At 45.6% G+C, this 22500-nt stretch overlaps 1 protein-coding gene across 1 annotated transcript in view; it reads left to right on the forward strand.

Annotated features, from left to right (window-relative positions):
* The window catches only part of LOC137616913 (single insulin-like growth factor-binding domain protein-2), a 23230-nt gene extending 969 nt beyond the window's left edge, over nucleotides 1–22261 (forward strand). Inside the window, exons 2-3 of the mRNA XM_068346791.1 lie at nucleotides 2261–2381; nucleotides 21084–22261. Of these exons, the coding sequence (XP_068202892.1) occupies nucleotides 2261–2381; nucleotides 21084–21209 (247 nt within the window). The 3' untranslated portion in view covers nucleotides 21210–22261. The remainder of the gene's footprint in view (nucleotides 1–2260; nucleotides 2382–21083) is intronic.
* The last annotated feature ends 239 nt before the right edge of the window (nucleotides 22262–22500 follow it).

Genomic DNA, 22500 nt, shown 5'->3' on the forward strand with positions numbered 1-22500 from the left:
TCTGCCCCCAGATCACCATCCTATGCAACTGTTGATCCTAAATACCTGAACTTTTCATCTCTTTCCAATCTCTCTCCTTTTAAACTAACTTCCCCATTCTCACCATTTTTCAATCTCAAATACTCTGTCTTTTTCCTGCTGATGTTCAATCCTCTATTTTCCATTTCTCTTCTCCACTCCTCCAGTTTCTCTTCTACTACCTCTTGCCTAGTGCTACACAATATAACATCATCAGAACAAATCATACACCAAGGAGACGGATCTTTAATACCTTGTGTTACTACATCCATGACCAGATCAAATAGGCAAGGGCTTAATGCAGACCCCTGATGTAGTCCTTCATTTACTGGGAAACTTTCAGTTAGGCTTATACTGCTCTTAACATTTGCTTCTGCCCTCTCATACATATCTTGGATAATTCTTACGTATTTCTCAGGGACTCCCTTTTCTCTCATACATCTCCACAGCTCCTGACGTGGTACTCGATCGTATGCCTTCTCCATATCAATAAAGACCATATGTAATCCTTTCTGTTTCTCCTGATGTTATTCTATCATCTGCTTCAAATCAAATAATGCTACTACAGTCCCTCTTCCAGGCATGAATCCAAATTGTTCCTCACCAATTGTTGTTTCATTTCTGAGTCTCTTCTCAATGATCTTCTCCCATATTTTCATTGTATGGCTTATCAACTTTATGTCTCTGTAGTTTCCACACTCCTGGATGTCTCCCTTCCCCTTATATAAGGGAATGATTAGGCTTCTTCTCCATTTCTCTGGCATCTTTTCCTGATTGAAGATTTTCTGTATAAGGAAAGAGAGAGAGAGAGAGAGAGAGAGAGAGAGAGAGAGAGAGAGAGAGAGAGAGAGAGAGAGAGAGAGAGAGAGCGCTTGTATCAGCAACTTCTCTTGTGGTTCGCTGGTGTAAAATCTTTCCTTTATTTCGACCCACTTCAATATTTTGGAAAGTAAAGTGGTTTTTTTTTTCACAATTTCCTCTTCATTTCGTTGTCATCGATTCTCTAGAAATAAGGATTGTACATAAGAAATGTAGTTTTTTAAGTCTCTTCCTTCTAGGTCATTGAACTGTTGACCTAACTGTGATGACCTGCAAGACCACAGAGCTTTCTCTAGATCAGGGACCTAGACGTGCTTGAGGGGGGGGGGGATGGGGGCGGTCGGCTTATGCTGACTCAAGTCGGAAGGAAAGAAGCTGAGAGTAACATAATTCAATGGTAGATAGAGCAAGTGGTCTCTCTCTCTCTCTCTCTCTCTCTCTCTCTCTCTCTCTCTCTCTCTCTCTCTCTCTCTCTCTCTCAAGCTATTCTTGCCTTTCCAACCAGATGTGTCACAGCAGACTTTTACATTAATAATAATAATAATAATGATAATAAAAATAATAATAATTATAATAATAATAATAATAATAATAATAATAATAATAATAATAATAATAATAATAATAATATGTAAAGTCTAATATTTTCCCTCTTTGTCTCTGTTAGGAAAACAATTTGAATCTACAATCTTCTTCGCCTTCTTTTTCTTCTCCCAATAAAGATTTCAGAACCTATGACGTAGGACAGCTGTTCCTCCAGTTATTCATGGAAGGTTGTCTGCTTACCTACAACCCTTCCCATGTGTTTGAAAATCTTTTAAAGATTACGTTTATACAATCCTTTGGCCAATGTAATGTCTAGTGTCAATTCTTTTTAGTTAGGCAGATTTGCACCGACTCTCTAGGGTGCCCTTTTAGCTCGGAAAAGTTTCCTGATCGCTGATTGGTTCTTCTTCTTCTTCTTCTTCTTCTTTGTCTGCACCTTTTTCCACTTTCATAGCCGGATGCCTTTCCTGCCGCCAACCCTCCCCATTTACCCTGGGTTGGGACCGGCACCAAGTTGAGACTGGATTGCGCCCCCTCAGTGGCTGGGTTTGATCGCTGATTGGTTGGACAAGATAATTCTGACCAATCAGAGAGCAGGAGACTTTTCCGAGCTAAAAGGGCACCTGCTGCGAGTCAGTGCAAATGCGCCTCATTAAAAAGAATTTAATGAGTTACCAATAAACTATCTTGCTTTATCATGAATTCACAGTTCATTGGGAAACAAACTAAGGTAGGTTCTTCACCTTATGCACTACTTCTTATTATGTGGATTGTATTTCCTTTCCTCTACGTGAGCGTTTTTCTTTTGTATTCCTTTGCTCATATACTTTTCTTTTATTTCATTCGCTGTCTCTTATACTTGATTTTGCCATTTTAGCACCGAGGGCCTGTCGAATCCCCATTGCTTCTATGTAAGAGACTGTCCTAACTTGACGAAATTCGATTGTCCTTTCGGAATTGTGACGGATATTTATCGTTGTTGCGACACTTGCTTAAAGGTAAGTGACCTGTCAATTAGATTCTTTATCAACTATGACTTGTTGTCGCCGAAGTATATCCAGGCGAAATAGTCCACGCCCACCTGATGACGTCATGGCATGCCTCCACCACTCATGAGAGTTCTCGCTCAGCGCAAACAGTACTATATATATGTATTTTTGGGCTCAAGCCATGTCGTCCTGATGGAAGTTCCTTAAAGGCAGCTTCCTAGGGTATATTACAACTACGGCGATATTCCCAGAGAATTTACCTTCAGGTACCCAGAATTCTAACTCCTGGAGCGAGTATCCCTAAAAAAGACCTTAGGGATATCGTAAATATCAGTGGACGTATTCTTGACACGCCTCATAGCAATCTATACCCCGAATAGAGTTAACACTTCGTAGGGGTAAAATGGCAAGAAAACGAAAACGATAAGAAAGGGGGGAGCCGTTCATAAGGCATCCCTCCTCCCCGTTTCGAAAGCGTGCCCTGCGCCGCTCACGGCGCCATCTGTATTCCTTTTTGCGTAGCTCTACGACTCGGTGTGTTTTCCCTGTTTTCTACCCAATCTTGGAATTTTCTCGCTTAATAATGCTTTCTCCAACTTCTTCTACCTCGGATAAGTTGAGTACTATTTCTTTTATGTATAAATGTAGGCTCTTGGTTAAAATTTAAAGTAATTAAAAGAGTTATCTTTGATACAAGAGCTGTTGCCTGCTGGAGGCATCATGGATGCTGTCGCTCGCTAGAATAGGATTTATTTGTTAGCAAGAGCGACGTTCCCAGCCCCTTTGCGCTTAAATATTAGCTACTTAGCTTATTTAGGAATTCTGTTATGATGCGATAGTAGTGTGCCTGGCGAAGTTTTGCCAAGGCTGCCAACACTAGTCTTCGTAGGCTAGTTGTTGGCCTATGTACTTCCTGCATGATAATTAGTCTTCCAAATGTGATTTTATTGCTTTAAGCGTTAGGCAACGTTATACATATAAGTCCTTTTCGAGTACCTTCCAAGATAGTATTGGTGTGAGTTTCGGTGAATTAGGTAATCGATTCTCTTAGTGCCTAGGCTAGGTTGTCTTAGGTCATTATAATATTATCTGTTCCCCGTTTGCTCCCTTCTCTTCGGGGAAGGGGCAAACCCTTTCCCTCTGTTTAAGCCTTAGGCTTAACTCTAGTGGTTTATTTGAATTAATCTTCAAATATATCTATGCTGGAGTAGTACTGTACCTTCCCGTTCCAACTGTATTGGTTCAGAGGGGGACAGTACAACAGTGTTTAGTCTGAGCCCGGTTTGTCTGGCATGGGGCAGAGTCTCCCTTGCTGACTGACTCGGGCATTAAGGGTTATCCCCTTGGTCCACCTTGTTGGGTTCCAGTAGTGATCCCTTTACTCGGTGACTCATCAGACTGTCCTATTGCCGTTCCGGTCTCGGGATATGTTCCCTTTTCTGGAAAGGCAATTCCTTCCTTGCCGTGGTTCTTGGGAGGCAGCCAGTAGTGCCGGCCTCCCTCGCGGGTCTTTCTCTAACTGAGATGAACTGTCTTAGTTGGGAATGACCCTTAACCAAGGTAAGGTTGGATAGGACCCTCTGTCCTTCCCTTCTTTTTTCCGTTCCTTGTGTCAGTCGCCTGCATCCTTGCCTAGCCTAGGTTGGGATGAGGAACTGACGTGGTTTCCTGTCGGCCGGCAAAGTGTGCCGACCGGCAGAGACCATTACTTCGAGTGCTGCCCGGTCCTTTCTTGGTCCCTCCATCGCTGCCGTCTGAAGATTCAGTAGGCAGCGGTTAGGAAGCTTGACTTAGTGTCTCCCCTTCCTTTCGGCACTCTTTCGGGTGCCGGGCCCAGAGACTCATAGTCTCTTAACCCGGCACTCATTCTATTGTCTTAGTATGTGTTGTCCTTGCCGTCTGCCGGCCTACAGGCCGGCCGTCGGTGGGGAGGGGTGTTCTCCAGTTCTCTTGCTGTCGGTCGGCGTTGGGTGTATACCTTTGCCGGCCGGTCTCTTGCTCATCTGCCGGCCACTACAAGTGGGGCCGGCAGCCGAGCGCTGCCTAGTGTGGGGGCCAGCCGGCAGGGTTTGTTTACGGCTGCCGGCCGGCCTGCGAAACTGCCCAGTCAGCCGGCCACTAAGAATGATGGCCGGCAACGCAGTGCAAACCGGGTGGCTACGGTCCGGCAACCACTGCCGGCCGGTTCAGGCATGGGATCTGGAGTTCTCCCCAATAAAGGTGATCTGATGTTGTGTACTTGAGATCTACCTTTCGAAAAACAGGGGGGGGGGGGTGCTGATCGGCAATAGCCGGCTGGCACACCACCCTCAGGTATTGTATCAGTCCCCTCTTGGTGGTATATTCAACCAAGGGAGTTCATGATGTAGTAGGTTACAACACTGTCTTTTCTATCTTACTTGTGTTACTGGTACAATCACCTGGTGTCGCCTTACAAGGATAAAAGATAATTCTTTTATCCCTGGCCGTAATGGTAATATTTTACCTTAGGTGTGAGCTACACCTAATTTCCTTTGGAAATACGTTCTCTGGTTATTCTAGTAAAGACTAACTATGTGACTTGGCTGGTGGGCTTCCACAGGTGTTTGTGTGGGTTTCACAAGTAGGTGTCTTTCCCTTATTCTTGTTGAGTACTCATTTGTTACATGTGAATTGAAATTCACTTGATATTCATGGAAATTTTTCTTCTTTTACAGGAGGAGCATCCGAAGTGTGATAGTGTCTTCTGCAATGTCCGCAGTAAGAACTTTTGCGGACATGCCTCGTGTAGGAGGCACGCGGCTTGTGCAGCCTCCAATGATGACCATCGTTACTGGGATCCGCAGGTATGTGCTGTATGTACTAACCTGCTATCAGAGGCTTTTGAATCCCCTAGGTCGGCGGAGTCAAGAGATGCAGCGAGGGAGAGGCTTCGCTTATGGGTAAGGGGTTTTCAGAAAAACACCACTGGACCTTATCTTCCTAACGAGAAGATGAGGGCATACCTTTTTCCCAAGGCTTCCCCTGATGCTGTTGTTCCCCAGCCTCGGCCGGAGATCCCTCTGATCCAGATTCCAGTGGAGGAGGATGTCGCTGACGCCATGCAGGACATCCAGTTGGACGACAAGATGTCCGACTTGTCCGATCGTGCGGAGCAGGATCTCCTCGCAGAGGGCGAGGAGGAGGATCGAGATCCTATTGCCGTGGAGGAAGAGGTTCCCGTATCATCAGACGTGCCGGTTCAGGTCCCTGAACCTATCCCCTCTACCTCGTCCGCTCTTCCAGCAGAGCTTGGACAGGCTCTCTCTTCCATCGTTGGTATGATCCAACAGATGCAGAGGGAGAATAATCAGAAGGCCGCTACTTTGGAGCTCCAGATGCAGAAGATCACAGCATCACGTGGACCTCCAAAGAAGCTCAACGTTAAGGACCTTCCTCTGTGCTCGGATGCCAACCCGTGGAGATATGCCGAGCACATGCCGATGACGATTGGGAAGATCGTCATGTCGGAGAAACTGGGCTCAGTTCCCCTTGAGGAGGTGGAATTCTGGCCCAGTAGAGGGGCCTACCCGGACTGCTATGTCCGTTTGAAGAAGGAGCCGGCTTCGAAGGAGGAGACGGAACCAAAGGAGGTGATTATTCTGGATCACTCCAAGGCTCAAGCCACTTTGACAGCTGCTTTAAAGGAGAGGGGGTTCTCAAACTCAAAGGTTGCCGCTTTGAGTAAGAAGCACCCCTCCTTTGTATCCTCCCCGGCTAGGGCCTTCCCCTTTATGCAAAAGGGGTTTGCGGCCGTCATCAAGGCGGTTGAAGCTGGCAAGCCGTGCCCGTCTTTGGAGGAATGTAAACCTCTATCGTTGGCATTGCCAATGGACAATAAGGACTGGAAGGAGGTGCACCTTACTTTCTCGGTTGGGAAGTTGGACGCCGACATTGCAGGACAGCAGTTCGGCGAAAACCTTCCCAAGTTGTCGGAATTCCTTCTACGGAGGGAATTGGACACAAAGGAGCGCCTGGCAGCCTCGATGTCTCTCCAGACCAACATGGAGACGTTGGCTAGCGACCCTAAGATGCCAGAGATGTTCATGGTTATGGCCAAAATCCATCTGGCCACAGTAACCAAGGACCTCTATTGCTTTGTTAAAGCAAGGAGGGCCTGTAGGGAGTTTGTGTTCGCCTCGGCCACAGTGAGGCATGAACCCAAGAGGCTAATTTCATCCAGCATCTGGGGTAAAGATCTCTTTCCCAAGGACGTGGTCAAAGAGATCGTGGACAAGGCAGCCACTGAGAACCGCAATCTTCTCCTGAAGTGGGGCCTGTCCCTTAAGAGGAAGTCTTCTCCGGATGAGGGCCCTCAGCCGAAAGGAAAGGCGAAGAAGTCAAGGTTTTCCTCCCGTCCAGCCAAGTCCTTCAAACCGCAAAGACAACAGCAGCAGCAGCCAGCTTTGCCTCCGGTTCCACAACTGGTAGCCCAGACCCCGACCACCTTCCAATGGGTTCCCCAAGCCATGTCATCAGCTTCCCCGGCATTCAATCCCGTGTTCGAGGGACAGTCGACCACGTTTCATGCAAGACCCAGAGGAGCAGCTAGAGGGTCATCAAGACGCCCCTCTAGGGGACGAGGATTCAGAGGTGGTCGCGGCCAGGGAGGCAAGACTGCAGGGCAGTCAAAGTGAAGTGTCGCCGGTAGGTGGGAGACTTCAGTATTTCCGGGATCGCTGGACCTTCGATCCCTGGGCCCACAGCCTTCTCAAAAATGGACTGGGTTGGAGTTGGTACAGTACTCGGCCCCAGTGCCCTCAATTTTTCCAACACTCCACCCCCGTTTTGGAGGAGTACATCCAAGATCTGTTGGAGAAAAAGGTGATCAGGAGGGTAAAGTCCATCAAGTTCCAAGGGAGGCTGTTTTGTGTTCCCAAGAAAGACTCGGGGAAACTCAGAGTCATTCTGGACTTGTCACCACTCAACAAGTTCATAGTGAACCACAAGTTCAAGATGTTAACGTTACAACACATAAGGGCCTTACTGCCCAAGAGGGCATATACCGTCTCCATCGATTTGTCAGACGCATATTGGCACGTTCCAATAAGTCGTCGTCTCTCCCCCTACCTAGGATTCAAGCTACAACAAAAACTTTACGCTTTCAGGGCGATGCCCTTCGGACTAAACATAGCCCCAAGGATCTTTACGAAGCTTGCGAGCGCAGCTCTCAAACAGTTACGCCTAAAAGGGTTCCAGGTAGTAGCCTACCTGGACGATTGGTTGGTGTGGGCAGCATCCAGAGCAGAATGCTTGCAAGCTTCCCTACAAGTGATTCAGTTCCTGGAATATCTAGGCTTCATGATCAACAGAAAGAAGTCTCGTCTTTCTCCAGCTCAGAGGTTCCAGTGGTTGGGAATTCACTGGGATCTAGTGTCACACCGTCTTTCCATCCCGATGTCAAAGAGGAAGGAAATAGCGGGGTCTGTCAGGAGACTTCTAGGTTCCGAGAGGATATCAAGACGCGAACAAGAGAGGGTTTTGGGCTCTCTTCAGTTTGCATCAGTAACAGACCCAGTGCTAAGAGCACAGTTAAAAGATGCAGCGGGAGTATGGAGAACCTTTGCATCGAAAGAGCGAAGGGACTTGAAGAGACCGGTCCCACTTCGACTACGTTCTCTTCTCAGACCGTGGTCTCAAGCCAGTCGTCTAAAGAGGTCTCTACCTCTTCAGCCACCCCCCCCCCCCCCCCCCCGTCAGTGACAATCCACACAGACGCCTCAAAGGTAGGGTGGGGGGGTCACTCCCATCGGAAAAAAGTGCAAGGGATCTGGTCCAAGCTATTTGGGACCTTTCACATAAACGTTCTAGAAGCTATGGCAGTACTTCTTACCCTGAAGAAAGTATCCCCACGTCACTCGATCCACGTAAGGTTGGTACTGGACAGCGAGGTGGTTGTGAAATGTCTGAATCGGCGGGGATCGAGATCCCCACCTCTCAACCAGGTAATGTTAGCCATATTCCGACTGGCGGAGAAGAAGAAGTGGCACCTGTCAGCAGTTCACCTTCAAGGAGTCCGGAATGTGACCGCGGACGCTCTATCCAGGGTGACACCGATAGAGACAGAATGGTCCCTAGACGCAGGATCATTCTCTTTCATCTTGAGACAAGTCCCAGAACTGCAGATAGACCTCTTCGCGACGAAGGACAACAAGAAGCTGCCGAAATATGTGTCCCCATACGTGGACCCCTCGGCAGAAGCAATAGATGCGATGTCCCTCGATTGGAACAGATGGTCCAGGATCTACCTGTTTCCCCCTCACAATCTGATGTTGAGGGTCCTCAACAAACTGAGATCCTTCAAGGGAGTAGCAGCAATAGTGGCCCACAAGTGGCCGAACAGTGTATGGTTCCCTCTAGCTCTGGAACTACGACTGAGGTTTCTACCACTCCCGGACCCAGTTCTGTCCCAGCAAGTCCAGAAGTCGACTGTCTTCGCTTCATTACAGAAAACCCGAACCCTGCAGCTCATGATTTTCTCTCCCTAGCGGTGAAGAAACGGTTCGGAATCTCGAAAGATAGTATCGACTTCCTGGAAGAATACAAGTGTAAGTCTACTAGGAGGCAGTACGAATCTGCATGGAAGAAATGGGTAGCCTTTGTCAAAGATAAGAACCCGCACGAGATCTCTACGGAGTTCTGCCTATCCTTCTTCATTCACCTCCACGGACAGGGGCTGGCGGCGAACACAATTTCTACATGTAAGTCAGCTCTAACAAGACCCATTCTATATGCCTTCCAGGTAGACCTCGCTAACGAGATGTTTAATAAGATCCCAAAGGCCTGTGCTAGGCTTAGACCATCAGCTCCTCCAAAGCCTATTTCATGGTCGTTAGACAAAGTCCTTCATTTTGCCTCATTACTAGATAATGAGGAATGTGCGTTGAAGGACCTGACTCAAAAAGTGATCTTCCTTTTTGCCCATGCTTCTGGGGCCAGAGTTAGTGAGATTGTGGCCCTCTCGAGAGAGGAGGGCCGAGTTCAGTTCCTGGATGGGGGAGAACTGAACCTGTTTCCGGACCCTACGTTTCTCGCTAAGAACGAGTTACCCACCAACAGGTGGGGTCCCTGGAGAATCTGCCCTCTGAAAGAAGATGCATCTCTATGTCCCGTAGAATGCCTTAAGGTCTATCTTCGTAGAACTTCAGACTTCCATGGGGGCCAACTATTCAGAGGAGAAACATCGGGCTCGAATTTATCTTTAAATCAGCTTAGGGCGAAAATTTCATATTTTATTCGCAGAGCGGATCCTGACAGTTCACCCGCAGGTCATGATCCGAGGAAAGTTGCTTCATCATTAAACTTCTTTAACTTTATGGATTTTGAACACCTTCGTTCATACACTGGCTGGAAGTCTTCCAGGGTATTCTTTCGCCACTATGCTAAGCAAGTGGAGCAGCTAAAGAGGTCTGTGGTAGCAGTTGGTTGCGTCGTTAACCCTGCTGTTTAACTCTGCGAGGAACAGCGGAATCATTTGGGACTTGGATTCTTGGGTGAATGGTTAGTTATATGCGTTGATATAACTGGTAGTGAAGGCTCTCAGAGCCCACAGTGACTGTTCCAACGTTATGGTGATGGTAGCACAAGTACAGACAGGTGTGCCAAGCGTTTGCCAACGCTATTGTCAGCAAAGTAGTAACATGGACGTTAAGTTTGATACCGGGGTATGTGTAAGTGACACATATGTTTTTCTTTCAGATAATCATTCATCCATGCACTACAGTACTTGTGTAAATTGTTGGTCATCCACCTAGCATATGTACATATTTATGGTGACCATGTCTATTTATCGTTTCTCAATAAACTTGTTCTCGGGAACCTTGCGTCTCCTTCACCTATTTTTGATTTCATATTGTTTTTTTGAGCATTTAGCCTATGTATATTAATCGGGGATATCTATAATAGCCTATTCCTTAATGCAAAGCCTGGATTATACTGGTTTATACTTTCCTTAGCAATAAGGACTCCACCCCTTTCTGAGGATGGTGGTAGCAGCAAGTTTAATCCTACGCAGATATAACCTTTTGTCTAATTTTACTTCGACCAGGGTGCTGGTCGGGACTTTTTCTTTTGGATACTGTAGTCCCGTAAGACTTCGCTTTACTTCATATAGAGTGAGACCACTATATGTTACTGGCTGGCGAGTGATTCATACATAGGTATATGTACTCTTCGTTCGTTTCTAGATTCTAGTAGGACTCCTCCCTGTAGGGGGCAGGAAGCACTCTCATGGCTTATGATTAGTGAAAAGATGTATAACGGTAACATATTAGGTCTGTCAGTCGAGTTGACTAAGAAACATTCTTGAGGAGTACGGCACGTATTGAGAATCCACAGATACAGTAATGCTCTGGTATACTTCCATCAGGACGACATGGCTTGAGCCCAAAAAACGGATTTTGAGCGAAGCGAAAAATCTATTTTTGGGTAAGATAGCCATGTCGTCCTGATGGACCCGCCCTGCTCCTTTTCAAAAATAAAATAAATAAATAAGAGTGAAAAGGATAGTAGGACCCCTCCCTACATACAGTATCTGTAGCACCTCGTGTATCGCTACAAGGAATACAGATGGCGCCGTGAGCGGCGCAGGGCACGCTTTCGAAACGGGGAGGAGGGATGCCTTATGAACGGCTCCCCCCTTTCTTATCGTTTTCGTTTTCTTGCCATTTTACCCCTACGAAGTGTTAACTCTATTCGGGGTATAGATTGCTATGAGGCGTGTCAAGAATACGTCCACTGATATTTACGATATCCCTAAGGTCTTTTTTAGGGATACTCGCTCCAGGAGTTAGAATTCTGGATACCTGAAGGTAAATTCTCTGGGAATATCGCCGTAGTTGTAATATACCCTAGGAAGCTGCCTTTAAGGAACTTCCATGAGGACGACATGGCTATCTTACCCAAAAATAGATTTTTCGCTTCGCTCAAAATCCGTTATATATTTTTGGGCTCAAGCCATGTCGTCCTGATGGAAGTTCCTATAGGGTAGCTTCCTAGGGTATATTACAACTACGGCGATATTCCCAGAGAATTTACCTTAAGGTACCAGAATTCTAACTCCTGGAGCGAATATCCCTCCTGAAAGAGATATCGCGATATATCAGAGGACGTATTCTTGACACGCCACATGGCAATCTGCATCCTGAACAGAGATTTCGTCTCGTAGGAGGCGATTGGCAAGAAACGAATTCGGGAAAGAAAAAGGGGGAGCCGCTCCCAAGGCTCCCTATCATCCGATTCGTATGCGTGCCTGGCGCCAATCCTGGCGCCATCTGTATTCCTTTTTGCGTAGCTTAACAACTCGGTGTTTTTTCCTTTGTTTCTCGCAAATCTTGGATTTATTCTACTTTTCATGGCTTCTCCGTCTTCGTCGGCCTCTGATAAGTTGAGTATAATGTCTTTTATGTATAAATGTAGGCTCTTGGTAAATTTTTGAGTGATTAATAGGATTAATCTTTGATACAAGAGCCGTAGCCTACCGGAGGCGTCCTGGACGCTGTCGCTCGCTAGGTATAAGTTTAGTTAGTCAGAGCGACATTCCCGGTGTTTTGCTTTAATAAATTCTAGCTATTTAGCATTACATAGGATTTCCTTCGTGCTTAGTATTATTTTGGCGAAGTATTCGCCATTCTGGCCTACGCTAGGCCATGTAGCCTAGTTGTTTGGTCCTAGTACTTCATGCATGATTTTGGTTTTTCCGAGTGTAATAAAAATTTTATTGAAGCTTTATGCTATGTTTTATACATTTAAGATTGTGTGGAATATTTCCAAGATAGTATACGAGTGAGTTTCGGTGATTTAGGTAATCGATTCTCTTGGTGACTAGGCTAAGTTGCTTATGGAGCCTTAGTATACTTTCTCATACTCCCCGGTTGCTTTCTTTTCTTCGGAGAAGGTATGCAATCCCTTTCCCTCTGTTTAAGCCTTGGGCTTATCCCTAAGTGGTTTTTTCCGAATTTATTTTCGATAAAACTATACTGGGGTGTTACTGTACCTTCCTGTTCCAGTAAGTCTGGTTCAAAGAGAGACAGAACAACAGAGTTTTTTAGTCTGAGTCTGTGTTTGTCTGGCTTGGGGTAGAGTCTCCATCGCTGGCCTGACACAGACAAAGGGGGCTTAGCCTCCTTAGGTCACTACCGAAGGTTTCTGTGGATATGATTCCTTCTTTTGTGATCTACCAGACTAGTCCTTGTTGCTGTTCTCGGGGGAGGATAAGTTTCTTTCCCTGGGAGTAGCAACACCTTCCTTGCTTTGGTGCTCTGGGAGCTGGCAAGTATTGCTGGCCTTCCCCCTTTGATCTCCCTTAGGCTAAGATAAGTTTCTTAGCTGCGGGTGATCCGTCACTAAAGCAAGGTTGGTAGGGCCCTCTTGTCCCTTCCCCCTCTATCTCCGTAATGGCCTAGCCATTACAGTACTGTACGTCGTTCTACATCTGGACCTAGTTTAGGTTAGGATGTGGAATTGACTCAGCCCCTTGCCGGCCGGCAAGGGTCTTATATTTTGAGTGCTGCCCGGACCTCCCTTGGTCCCTCATCCATGCCTGCCTGTAGAGCCAGACGGCATTGGTCAGGAAGCCTGAATTAGATTCTCCCCTTCCTTATATGCACTCTTTCGGATTGCCGGGCTTGGAGGTAATGTACACTCTTATCCCGGCATCCATTCTATTTTTCTTCTAGTGCTGTACCCGACCCGGCTGCCGGCCTATGAGGCCGGCAGCCGGGCAGGTGTAGTCCTCTGGTTCTTTTGATGCCGGCTGGCATCGGTCTTGTACCTTTGCCGGCCGGCTTATGTCAGCCCTTGTCTGCCGGTCACCAAGAGTGTGGCTGGCAGCTGGGTACTACCTTGTGTAGTTGCCAGCCGGCAGCCATTGCCAGCCGACACTGGCTGTTGCCGGCTGGCAGTTGCTGCCGGCCGGCACATGCATTTGAACCAGAGTTCTGCCGCCTTATAGCTGTTAAGTAGTATACTTTAAAGCTAGTTATGGTGTGTGCCGGCCGGCAAGTGCCGGCCGGCACGTATCCTCCTATACTGTACTAGTAATCTTCAGTATAACATATACAGTAAGAAGAAAACTATGGTATGGGTTTTGGTACAGCACTGTGTGTTCTAACACTTTTGTGTTTTCTTGCACATCCCTTTGCTGTTGCCCTACAGATAGGAGAGTGAGTTCTCTCCTGTCTATTATCCAGGATCTTAAAATCATTGCTTAGGTGTGAGCTTCACCTGTTTCCTCTGGAAACCTTGCATTGGTTACTCTAGAAGAGATTAACCATTTGATTTTATTATCTGGAAGGCTGCAACAATGGGTTGTGAGGGAAACACAAGTGTGTGTCTTTCCTTTATGAATTGTTATGCTATACTATGCATATCCAGTGATACATAGTTCACTTGATACTCATGGAAATTTCTTCTCTTTACAGGAGGACCCTCCGAAGTGCGGAAATGTTTTCTGCAACGTCCGCAGCAAGTACCTCTGCGGACATGAGTTTTGTAGGAGACACGCAGCATGCGCTGTCTCCAAGGATGATCTCCAGTATTGGGACCCTCAGGTATGTACTGTATGCACTAACCTGATTACTGAGGCTTTTGATTCCCCTAGGACGGCGGAATCAAGGGATATAGCAAGGGAGAAGCTTCGTACCTGGGTAAGGGGCTTCCAAAAGAACACCTCTGGCCCTTATCTTCCAAGTGAGAAGATGAGGGCGTATCTTTTTCCCAAGGCATCAGCTGATGCAGTGATTCCCCAGCCTCAAGAGGAGATCCCCCAAGATCAGGTCCAGGTGGACGTTGAAGTCGCGGTCGCGATGCAAGACATCCAGTTAGATGACAGGATGTCTGACGTGGACGAGCGTTTGGAAGAAGACCTCCTGGCAGAAGGTCAGGATGAAGTTCAAGCCCCGGACGTCGTAGAGGATGAGGTCGACGAGGTGTCGGCTACTCCGGTTCAGATTCTGGAGCTTATTCCCTCAACATCGGCCGGTCTCCCAGTAGAGCTGGGACAGGCCCTCTCTTCGATTGTTGGCATGATCCAACAAATGCAGAAGGAGAATCAGGAGAAGGCGGCTGCTATGGAACTGCGGATGCAGTCCCTTGCAGAATCACATGGGCCCCGGAAAAGGCTCAATGTGAAAGACCTTCCCTTGTGCTCAGATGCTAACCCATGGAGGTATGCTGAGCACATGCCGATGATGACTGGAAAGATCGTCATCTCGGATAAGCTGGGTTCAGTTCCCCTATAGGAGGTGGAATTCTGGCCCAGCAAGGCATCATATCCGGACTGCTATGTCCGGCTGAGAAAAGAACCAGCTTCAAGGGAGGAGACAGAGCCGAAGGAGGTCATAGTCATGGACCACGCTAAGGCTCAAGCCCTACTTTCATCCTCGATGAAGGAGAGGGGCTTCTCTAACTCGAAGGTAGCTGCATTGAGCAAGAAGCTCCCTTCCTTCGTGTCCTCTCCTGCGAGAGCCTTCCCCTTTTCACAGAAAGGGTTTGCGGCTGTCCTAAAGACAGTCGAGGCCGGCAAGCCTTGCCCCTCCCTGGAGGAGTGTAAACCCTTGTCGCTGGCCCTGCCTATGGACCACAAAGACTGGAAGGACGTCCATCTGACGTTCTCAGTGGGAAAGTTGGAGGCTGATATTGCCGGACGGCAATTTGGCGAGGACCTCCCCAAGCTGTCTGACTTTCTTTTACGAAGAGAGTTCGAGACAAAAGGAGGACTGGCTGCCTCAATGTCTCTTCAGACTACTCTTGAGACGATGGCAAGTGACCCCAAGGTCCATGAAATGTTCATGGTGGTGGCTAAGACTCACCTAGCCACAGTGACGAAGGACCTTTATGGCTTCGTCAAGGCGAGGAGAGCTTGTAGGGAGTTCGTGTTCACCGGGGCTACGGTGAGGCACGAGCCAAGGAAGTTAATCTCCTCCAACATTTGGGGAAAAGACCTTTTCCCTACCGATGTGGTCAAAGAAGTTGTTGATAAGGCCGCCGTGGAGAATAGAAACCTTCTCCAGAAGTGGGGCCTGGCTATCAAAAGAAAGTCTTCCCCGGATGAGGGTCCTCAACCAAAGAGGAAGAATATGAGGACTAGGCTACCGTCTCGGCCAGCCAAGCCCTCTAGACAGCAACAGCAACTGCAATTGCCATTGCCTCCAGTGCCCCAGATGGTGGCATAAACCCCGACCACTTTTCAGTGGGTACCCCAGGCTGTGCCGGGTCAGTCCACGGCATTCACCCCAACGTTCGAAGGACAGTCTTCTTCCTTTCGAGCAAAGCCTAGAGGAGCAGCCAGAGGCTGGTCTAGGCGCCCCTCAAGAGGAAGGGGATTCAGAGGTGGTCGTGGTCAGGGAGGCAAGACTTCAGGACGGCAGTCCAAGTGAAATGATACCGGTAGGAGGGAGACTGATGAAATTTTGGGATCGTTGGACCTTCGATCCCTGGGCCCAAAGCCTACTCAAGAATGGACTGGGCTGGAGCTGGTACAGCACCCCACCCCCGTGCCTTCGGTTTTTCCAACACTCCACCCCCGTTCTGGAGGAGTACGTTCAAGAACTGTTGGAGAAAAAGGTGATCCGAAAGGTGAAGTCCATCAAATTCCAAGGGAGGCTGTTTTGTGTTCCCAAGAAAGACTCGGAAAAGCTCAGAGTCATTCTGGACTTGTCGCCACTCAACAAGTTCATAGTGAATTGCAAATTCAAAATGCTAACACTGCAACACATAAGGACCTTACTGCCCAAGAGGGCATACTCGGTCTCTATAGACTTGTCAGACGCCTATTGGCACATTCCAATCAGCCGTCGACTCTCCCCCTACCTAGGGTTCAGGCTACAACGGAGACTATACGCCTTCAGAGCCATGCCATTCGGGCTAAACATAGCCCCGAGGATTTTCACGAAGCTTGCGAGCGCAGCTCTCAAACAATTACGCCTAAAGGGAATTCAGGTAGTAGCCTACCTGGACGACTGGCTGGTGTGGGCAGCATCCGAGACAGAATGCTTGCAAGCTTCCAGTCAGGTGATCCAGTTCCTAGAGTACCTAGGCTTCAAGATCAACAGAAAAAAGTCTCGACTTTCTCCATCCCAAAAGTTCCAGTGGCTGGGAATCCACTGGGACCTTTTGTCACACTGTTTCTCCATCCCAGCGAAGAAAAGGAAGGAGATAACGGGCTCTGTCAAGAGACTTCTAGATTCCGAAAGGATATCAAGACGCGAACAGGAGAGGGTACTAGGCTCTCTCCAGTTTGCTTCGGTGACAGACCCAGTGCTAAGAGCACAGCTAAAGGATGCAACCGGAGTTTGGAGAAGGTATGCATCAAACGCGCGAAGAGATCTGAGAAGACCAATGCCGCCTCGGCTACGTACTCTTCTCAGGCCTTGGTCCCAAGCCAGACATCTAAAGAAGTCGGTTCTTCTTCAGCCACCTCCCCCGTCGATGACGATTCACTCAGACGCCTCAAAGGAGGGATGGGGGGGTCACTCTCATCGGAAAAAAGTCCAGGGGACTTGGTCCAAGCTATTAAGGACCTTTCACATAAACTTTCTAGAAGTTATGGCAGTGCTCCTTACCTTAAAGAAAGTCTCCCCGCGTCACTCGATCCACATAAGATTGGTGATGGACAGCGAGGTGGTTGTGAGATGCTTGAATCGACAAGGGTCGAGGTCACCACCTCTCAACCAGCTGATGTTGGCCATTTTCCGATTGGCGGAAAAAAAGAAGTGGTACCTGTCGGCAGTTCACCTTCAAGGAGTCCGCAACGTGACAGCGGACGCTCTATCCAGGTTCACACCGATGGAGTCGGAATGGTCCTTAGACGCAGGATCATTCTCCTTCATTCTGAATCAAGTCCCAGAACTGCAGATAGACCTTTTTGCGACGAAAGACAACAAGAAGTTGCCCCTGTACGTGGCCCCGTACGAGGACCCCTTAGCGGAAGCAGTGGACGCGATGTCCCTCGACTGGAACAGATGGTCCAGGATTTATCTGTTCCCCCCTCACAACCTTCTGTTGAGGGTCCTCAACAAACTGAGATCCTTCAAGGGGGTAGCGGCAATAGTGGCCCACAAGTGGCCGACCAGCATGTGGTTCCCCTTGGCGTTGGAACTACAGCTGAAGTTTGTGCCGCTACCACATCCAGTTCTGACCCAGCCAGTCCAGAAGTCGACTGTCTGCGCTTCATTACAGAAAACCCGGACCCTGCAGCTCATGATTTTCTCTCCCTTGCGGTGAGAAAGCGTTTCGGGATTTCGAAAGCCAGCATAGACTTCCTAGAGGAATATAAGTGCAAATCGACTAGAAGGCAATATGAGTCATCTTGGAGAAAATGGGTGGCCTTTGTAAAGGCAAAGAATCCGCAGGAGATCTCAACAGACTTCTGCTTATCTTTCTTCATCCACCTCCATGGTCAAGGGTTGGCAGCTAACACGATTTCAGTGTGTAAATCTGCTTTGATGAGACCCATTTTATTTGCCTTCCAGATCGACCTAGGTAACGAGATCTTTAATAAAGTTCCGAAAGCCTGCGCTAGGCTCAGACCTTCAGCACCTCCAAAGCCCATCTCATGGTCTTTAGACAAAGTTCTTCATTTCGCCTCCCTGTTGAGCAATGAAGAATGTGCGTTAAAGGATTTGACACAAAAAGTTATTTTCCTATTTGCACTCGCGTCCGGGCCCAGGGTTAGTGAGATCGTAGCCCTCTCGAGAGAGGCAGGTTGTGTTCAGTTCCTGGATGCGGGGGAACTGAACCTGTTTCCGGATCCTACGTTTCTTGCCAAGAATGAGTTACCCACCAACAGGTGGGGTCCCGGGAGAATCTGCCCTCTGAAAGAAGATGCATCTCTATGTCCAGTAGAATGCCTAAAGGTCTATCTTCGTAGAACTTCAGACTTCAAGGGTGGTCAACTATTCAGGGGAGAAACATCAGGCTCAAATTTATCTCTGAATCAACTCAGAGCGAAAATCACATATTTTATTCGCAGAGCGGATCCTGACAGTACACCCGCAGGTCACGATCCGAGGAAAGTTGCCTCATCCCTAAATTTCTTTAATTGTATGGATTTTTAACATCTCCGTTCATACACGGGCTGGAAGTCTTCCAGAGTGTTCTTTTGCCACTATGCGAAGCAAGTAGAGGAACTAAAGAGATCTGTGGTAGCAGTGGGTCGTGTAGTTAACCCTACTGTTTAACTCTGCGAGGAACAGTGGTCTTAATTGGGACGATTAAGTCCAGGGTGAGTGTGTAGGTACATACTGTACTACAAACTAAATGAGGGCACTGAGTGCCCACATAGACTGTTCCTTTTTCAAAGGTGAACCTAGCATAAGTGCAGACATGTGTGCCGAGCGTTTCTAACGCTAATGTGATTGATTTGTAATACAGACTTTTATGACTTGATACCTCGGTATCTTAATAAAGTGGCATTTAATGTTTTTCTTCCAGATAAACAAGTTCTGTTTACTATCATACTTATGCTTAAAGTTTTGGGTTATCCTCTTTTTTTATATATATATATATATATATATATATATATATATATATATATATATATATATATATATATATATATATATATATATATATATATATATATATATATATATATATATATATATATATATATATATAATTGTTGTTAACCTGTCTATTTATTGTCTGTCAATAAACTTGTTCTTGAGAACCTTGCGTCTCTTTCACCTGTGTCAATTTATTGGTATAATTGAGCATTTATTCTATGTACCTTATCTGGGATAATTCTATTAGAATTGTTCTTTTATGCAAGCTATGTTGCATTGGTTTATGTAGTCCCCTAATGGGAGGACTCCGTCCCACAAAGGGACGAGGGCGGTTTTATTAGTTTCTTCCTATGCGGATATAAACCTTTGTCCAATACAAGTATTGTGCGGATTACTGGTCAATATATATTGACGCAGTGGTTCTTTACAAACTATGCTTTACTTAATATAGGGCGAGACCACTATATTAGCTTGCCTGGTATTCATACATAGGTATATGTACTCTTCGAGACTTTTCCAGAGTCTACTAGGACTCTTCCCTGTAGGGGGCAGGAAGCTCTAACATAGTTTATAGTTAGTTGAAAAGATGTATAACGGTAACATCTTAGGTCTCTAGGTCTAGTCGACCGGGGAAAAATTACCTCCGGGGAGTACGGCACGTTCTGAGAATCCACAGATACAGTAATGCTCTGGTATACTTCCATCAGGACGACATGGCTTGAGCCCAAAAAACGGATTTTGAGCGAAGCGAAAAATCTATTTTTGGGTGAGATGGCCATGTCGTCCTGATGGACCCGCTCTTGCCTTTCTAAGAAAGGGCTGTAGGACCCCTCCCTACATACAGTATCTGTAGCACCTCGTGTACGCTACAAGGAATACAGATGGCGCCAGGATTGGCGCCATGCACGCATACGAATCGGATGATAGGGAGCCTTGTGAGTGGCTCCCCCTTTTTCTTTCCCGAATTCGTTTCTTGCCAATTGCCTCCTACGAGACGAAATCTCTGTTCAGGATGCAGATTGCCATGTGGCGTGTCAAGAATACGTCCTCTGATATGTCGCGGTATCCCTTTCAGGAGGGATATTCGCTCCAGGAGTTAGAATTCTGGTACCTTAAGGTAAATTCTCTGGGAATATCGCCGTAGTTGTAATATACCCTAGGAAGCTACCCTATAGGAACTTCCATCAGGACGACATGGCCATCTCACCCAAAAATAGATTTTTCGCTTCGCTCAAAATCCGTTATATATATATATATATATATATATATATATATATATATATATATATATATATATATATATATATATATATATATATATATATATATATATATATACATATATATATATATATATATATATATATATATATATATATATATATATATATATATATATATATATATATATATATATATATATATATATATATATATATATATATATATATATATATATATATATATATATATATATATATATATATATATTTATAGAGAGAGAGAGAGAGAGAGAGAGAGAGAGAGAGAGAGAGAGAGCTGAGAAGTAGTGAGGATGAGGACATTTGTTTTGGGTGTATTTCCGATAGTTTTAACTTTATTTATATATACCAGTGTCAAGTTTTTCTGACAGATAATTGTATGAATTATAATCAAAAGAACCAAGAAAGAAGTTAAAAGCCAAAATGTAGTGGATTTTTGGGTGAACAACATAAGTACTCTTTGCGCCGAGCAGGAATTCTCGTGAGTGGTGGAAGCTTGCCATGCCGTCATCAGGTGGGCGTGGCCTATTTCTCCTAGATAGACCACGGCAACTTTTTTTATAGTTCACAACAAAATTAAAAACTCAATCAATAGATCTTAGTTGGTTACTGGAGATATCAATTAAAAGTGTGTACAGTCGGAATTTTTCTTAAGATGAGATCATGTCTCTAACAAAAGACAGCAAAATTTAATTTTGTATACATAAAATGATAAATTGAACTTTCTAACACAATCTGGAAACTTAATGAAAAGTAGATCTTTTGCAAAGAAAAAATAATCGGTTTTATTCGCCAAATTTGACAATGTTGTTCTTCCATTTATAAAGAAAGACTGTTGAACAATTGTAAGAAAACTATCACTAGGATTTTTATGGTATTTGTTTCCGCTTAAATAATCATTAATATAAATCTGTGTTCTTTCTCAGGGACCTGGGGAAGAATGTGGGGGATTGTTGAGTGAATTTGGGATTTGTGGTCGGTATTTAACCTGCAAACGTAATAACATCCCCAACTACCCAGGTTCCAACTATATCCCTGGAAAATGTGCGTAGAAACATCTGTAATCCTGGAAGAGGTTCACATCAAGTCCGGCTTCCACACTTGCATGATATGAGAGAAACATCTGAGGCATATTGAATGTAAATCTGAATTTTAAGACGGGATTACAGGAACTGAGGAAACATCAAGACTGATTATATATTGAAGCTGTTCTTGTGCTGTATTTACTCTTGAGAACATAAACGGGAACTGAGGAAACATCAAGACTGATTGTATATTGAAGCTGTTCTTGTGCTGTATTTACTCTTGAGAACATAAACGGGAACTAAGGAAACATCAAGACTGATTTTATATTGAAGCTGTTCTTGTGCTGAGTTTACTCTTGAGAACATAAACGGGAACTGAGGAAAGATCAAGACTGATTTTATATTGAAGCTGCTCTTGTGCTGTGTTTAGTCTTGAGAAAATAAACGGGAACTGAGGAAACACCAAGACTGATTGTACATTGAAGCTGTTCTTGTGCTGTGTTTACTCTTGAGAAAATAAACGGGAACTGAGGAAACACCAAGACTGATTGTACATTGAAGCTGTTCTTGTGCTGTGTTTACTCTTGAGAACATAATCGGGAACTGAGGAAACACCAAGACTGGTTGTATATTGAAGCCGTTCTTGTGCTGTGTTTACTCTCGAGAACATAATTGGGAACTGAGGAAACACCAAGACTGGTTGTATATTGAAGCCGTTCTTGTGCTGTGTTTACTCTTGAGAACATAAACGAGAACTGAGGAAACACCAAGACTGATTGTATATTGAAGCAGTTCTTGTGCTGTGTTTACTCTTGAGAACATAAACGGGAACTGAGGAAACACCAAGACTGGTTGTATATTGAAGCTGTTCTTGTGCTGTGTTTACTCTTGAGAACATAAACGGGAACTGAAGAAACACCAAGACTGGTTGTATATTGAAGCTGTTCTTGTGCTGTGCTTACTCTTGAGAACATGAACACCTAATTTAATTCTAAGACTACTAAAAAGCAAATGACGTTTATATTGACTGAGGGGGTCCTGCTAGGTTAAGAAAAAGATTTAATTTTCGTCTCGTTAGAATTCATGCATTTTTAAGAAATAATATTATGAATATATTAGTCCTTTGGTTTCAATTTGGTGCTCTGTACTTATATATTGGTATAATATATGCTTTTAAAGATAATCTCTTGTCAATGTAATTTCCAAATAAATAAAATATCCTGTGATTCAGTCAGTTTTTATTCTTAAAAGATATTGAGATTTTATTACTTTTCCTGTTCTGTTACAAGAGTTCTGTCTGTCTTAGATGTGGCTAATT

This window comes from Palaemon carinicauda, chromosome 23 (genome assembly GCF_036898095.1).
Source record: "Palaemon carinicauda isolate YSFRI2023 chromosome 23, ASM3689809v2, whole genome shotgun sequence".
NCBI lineage: Eukaryota > Metazoa > Arthropoda > Malacostraca > Decapoda > Palaemonidae > Palaemon > Palaemon carinicauda.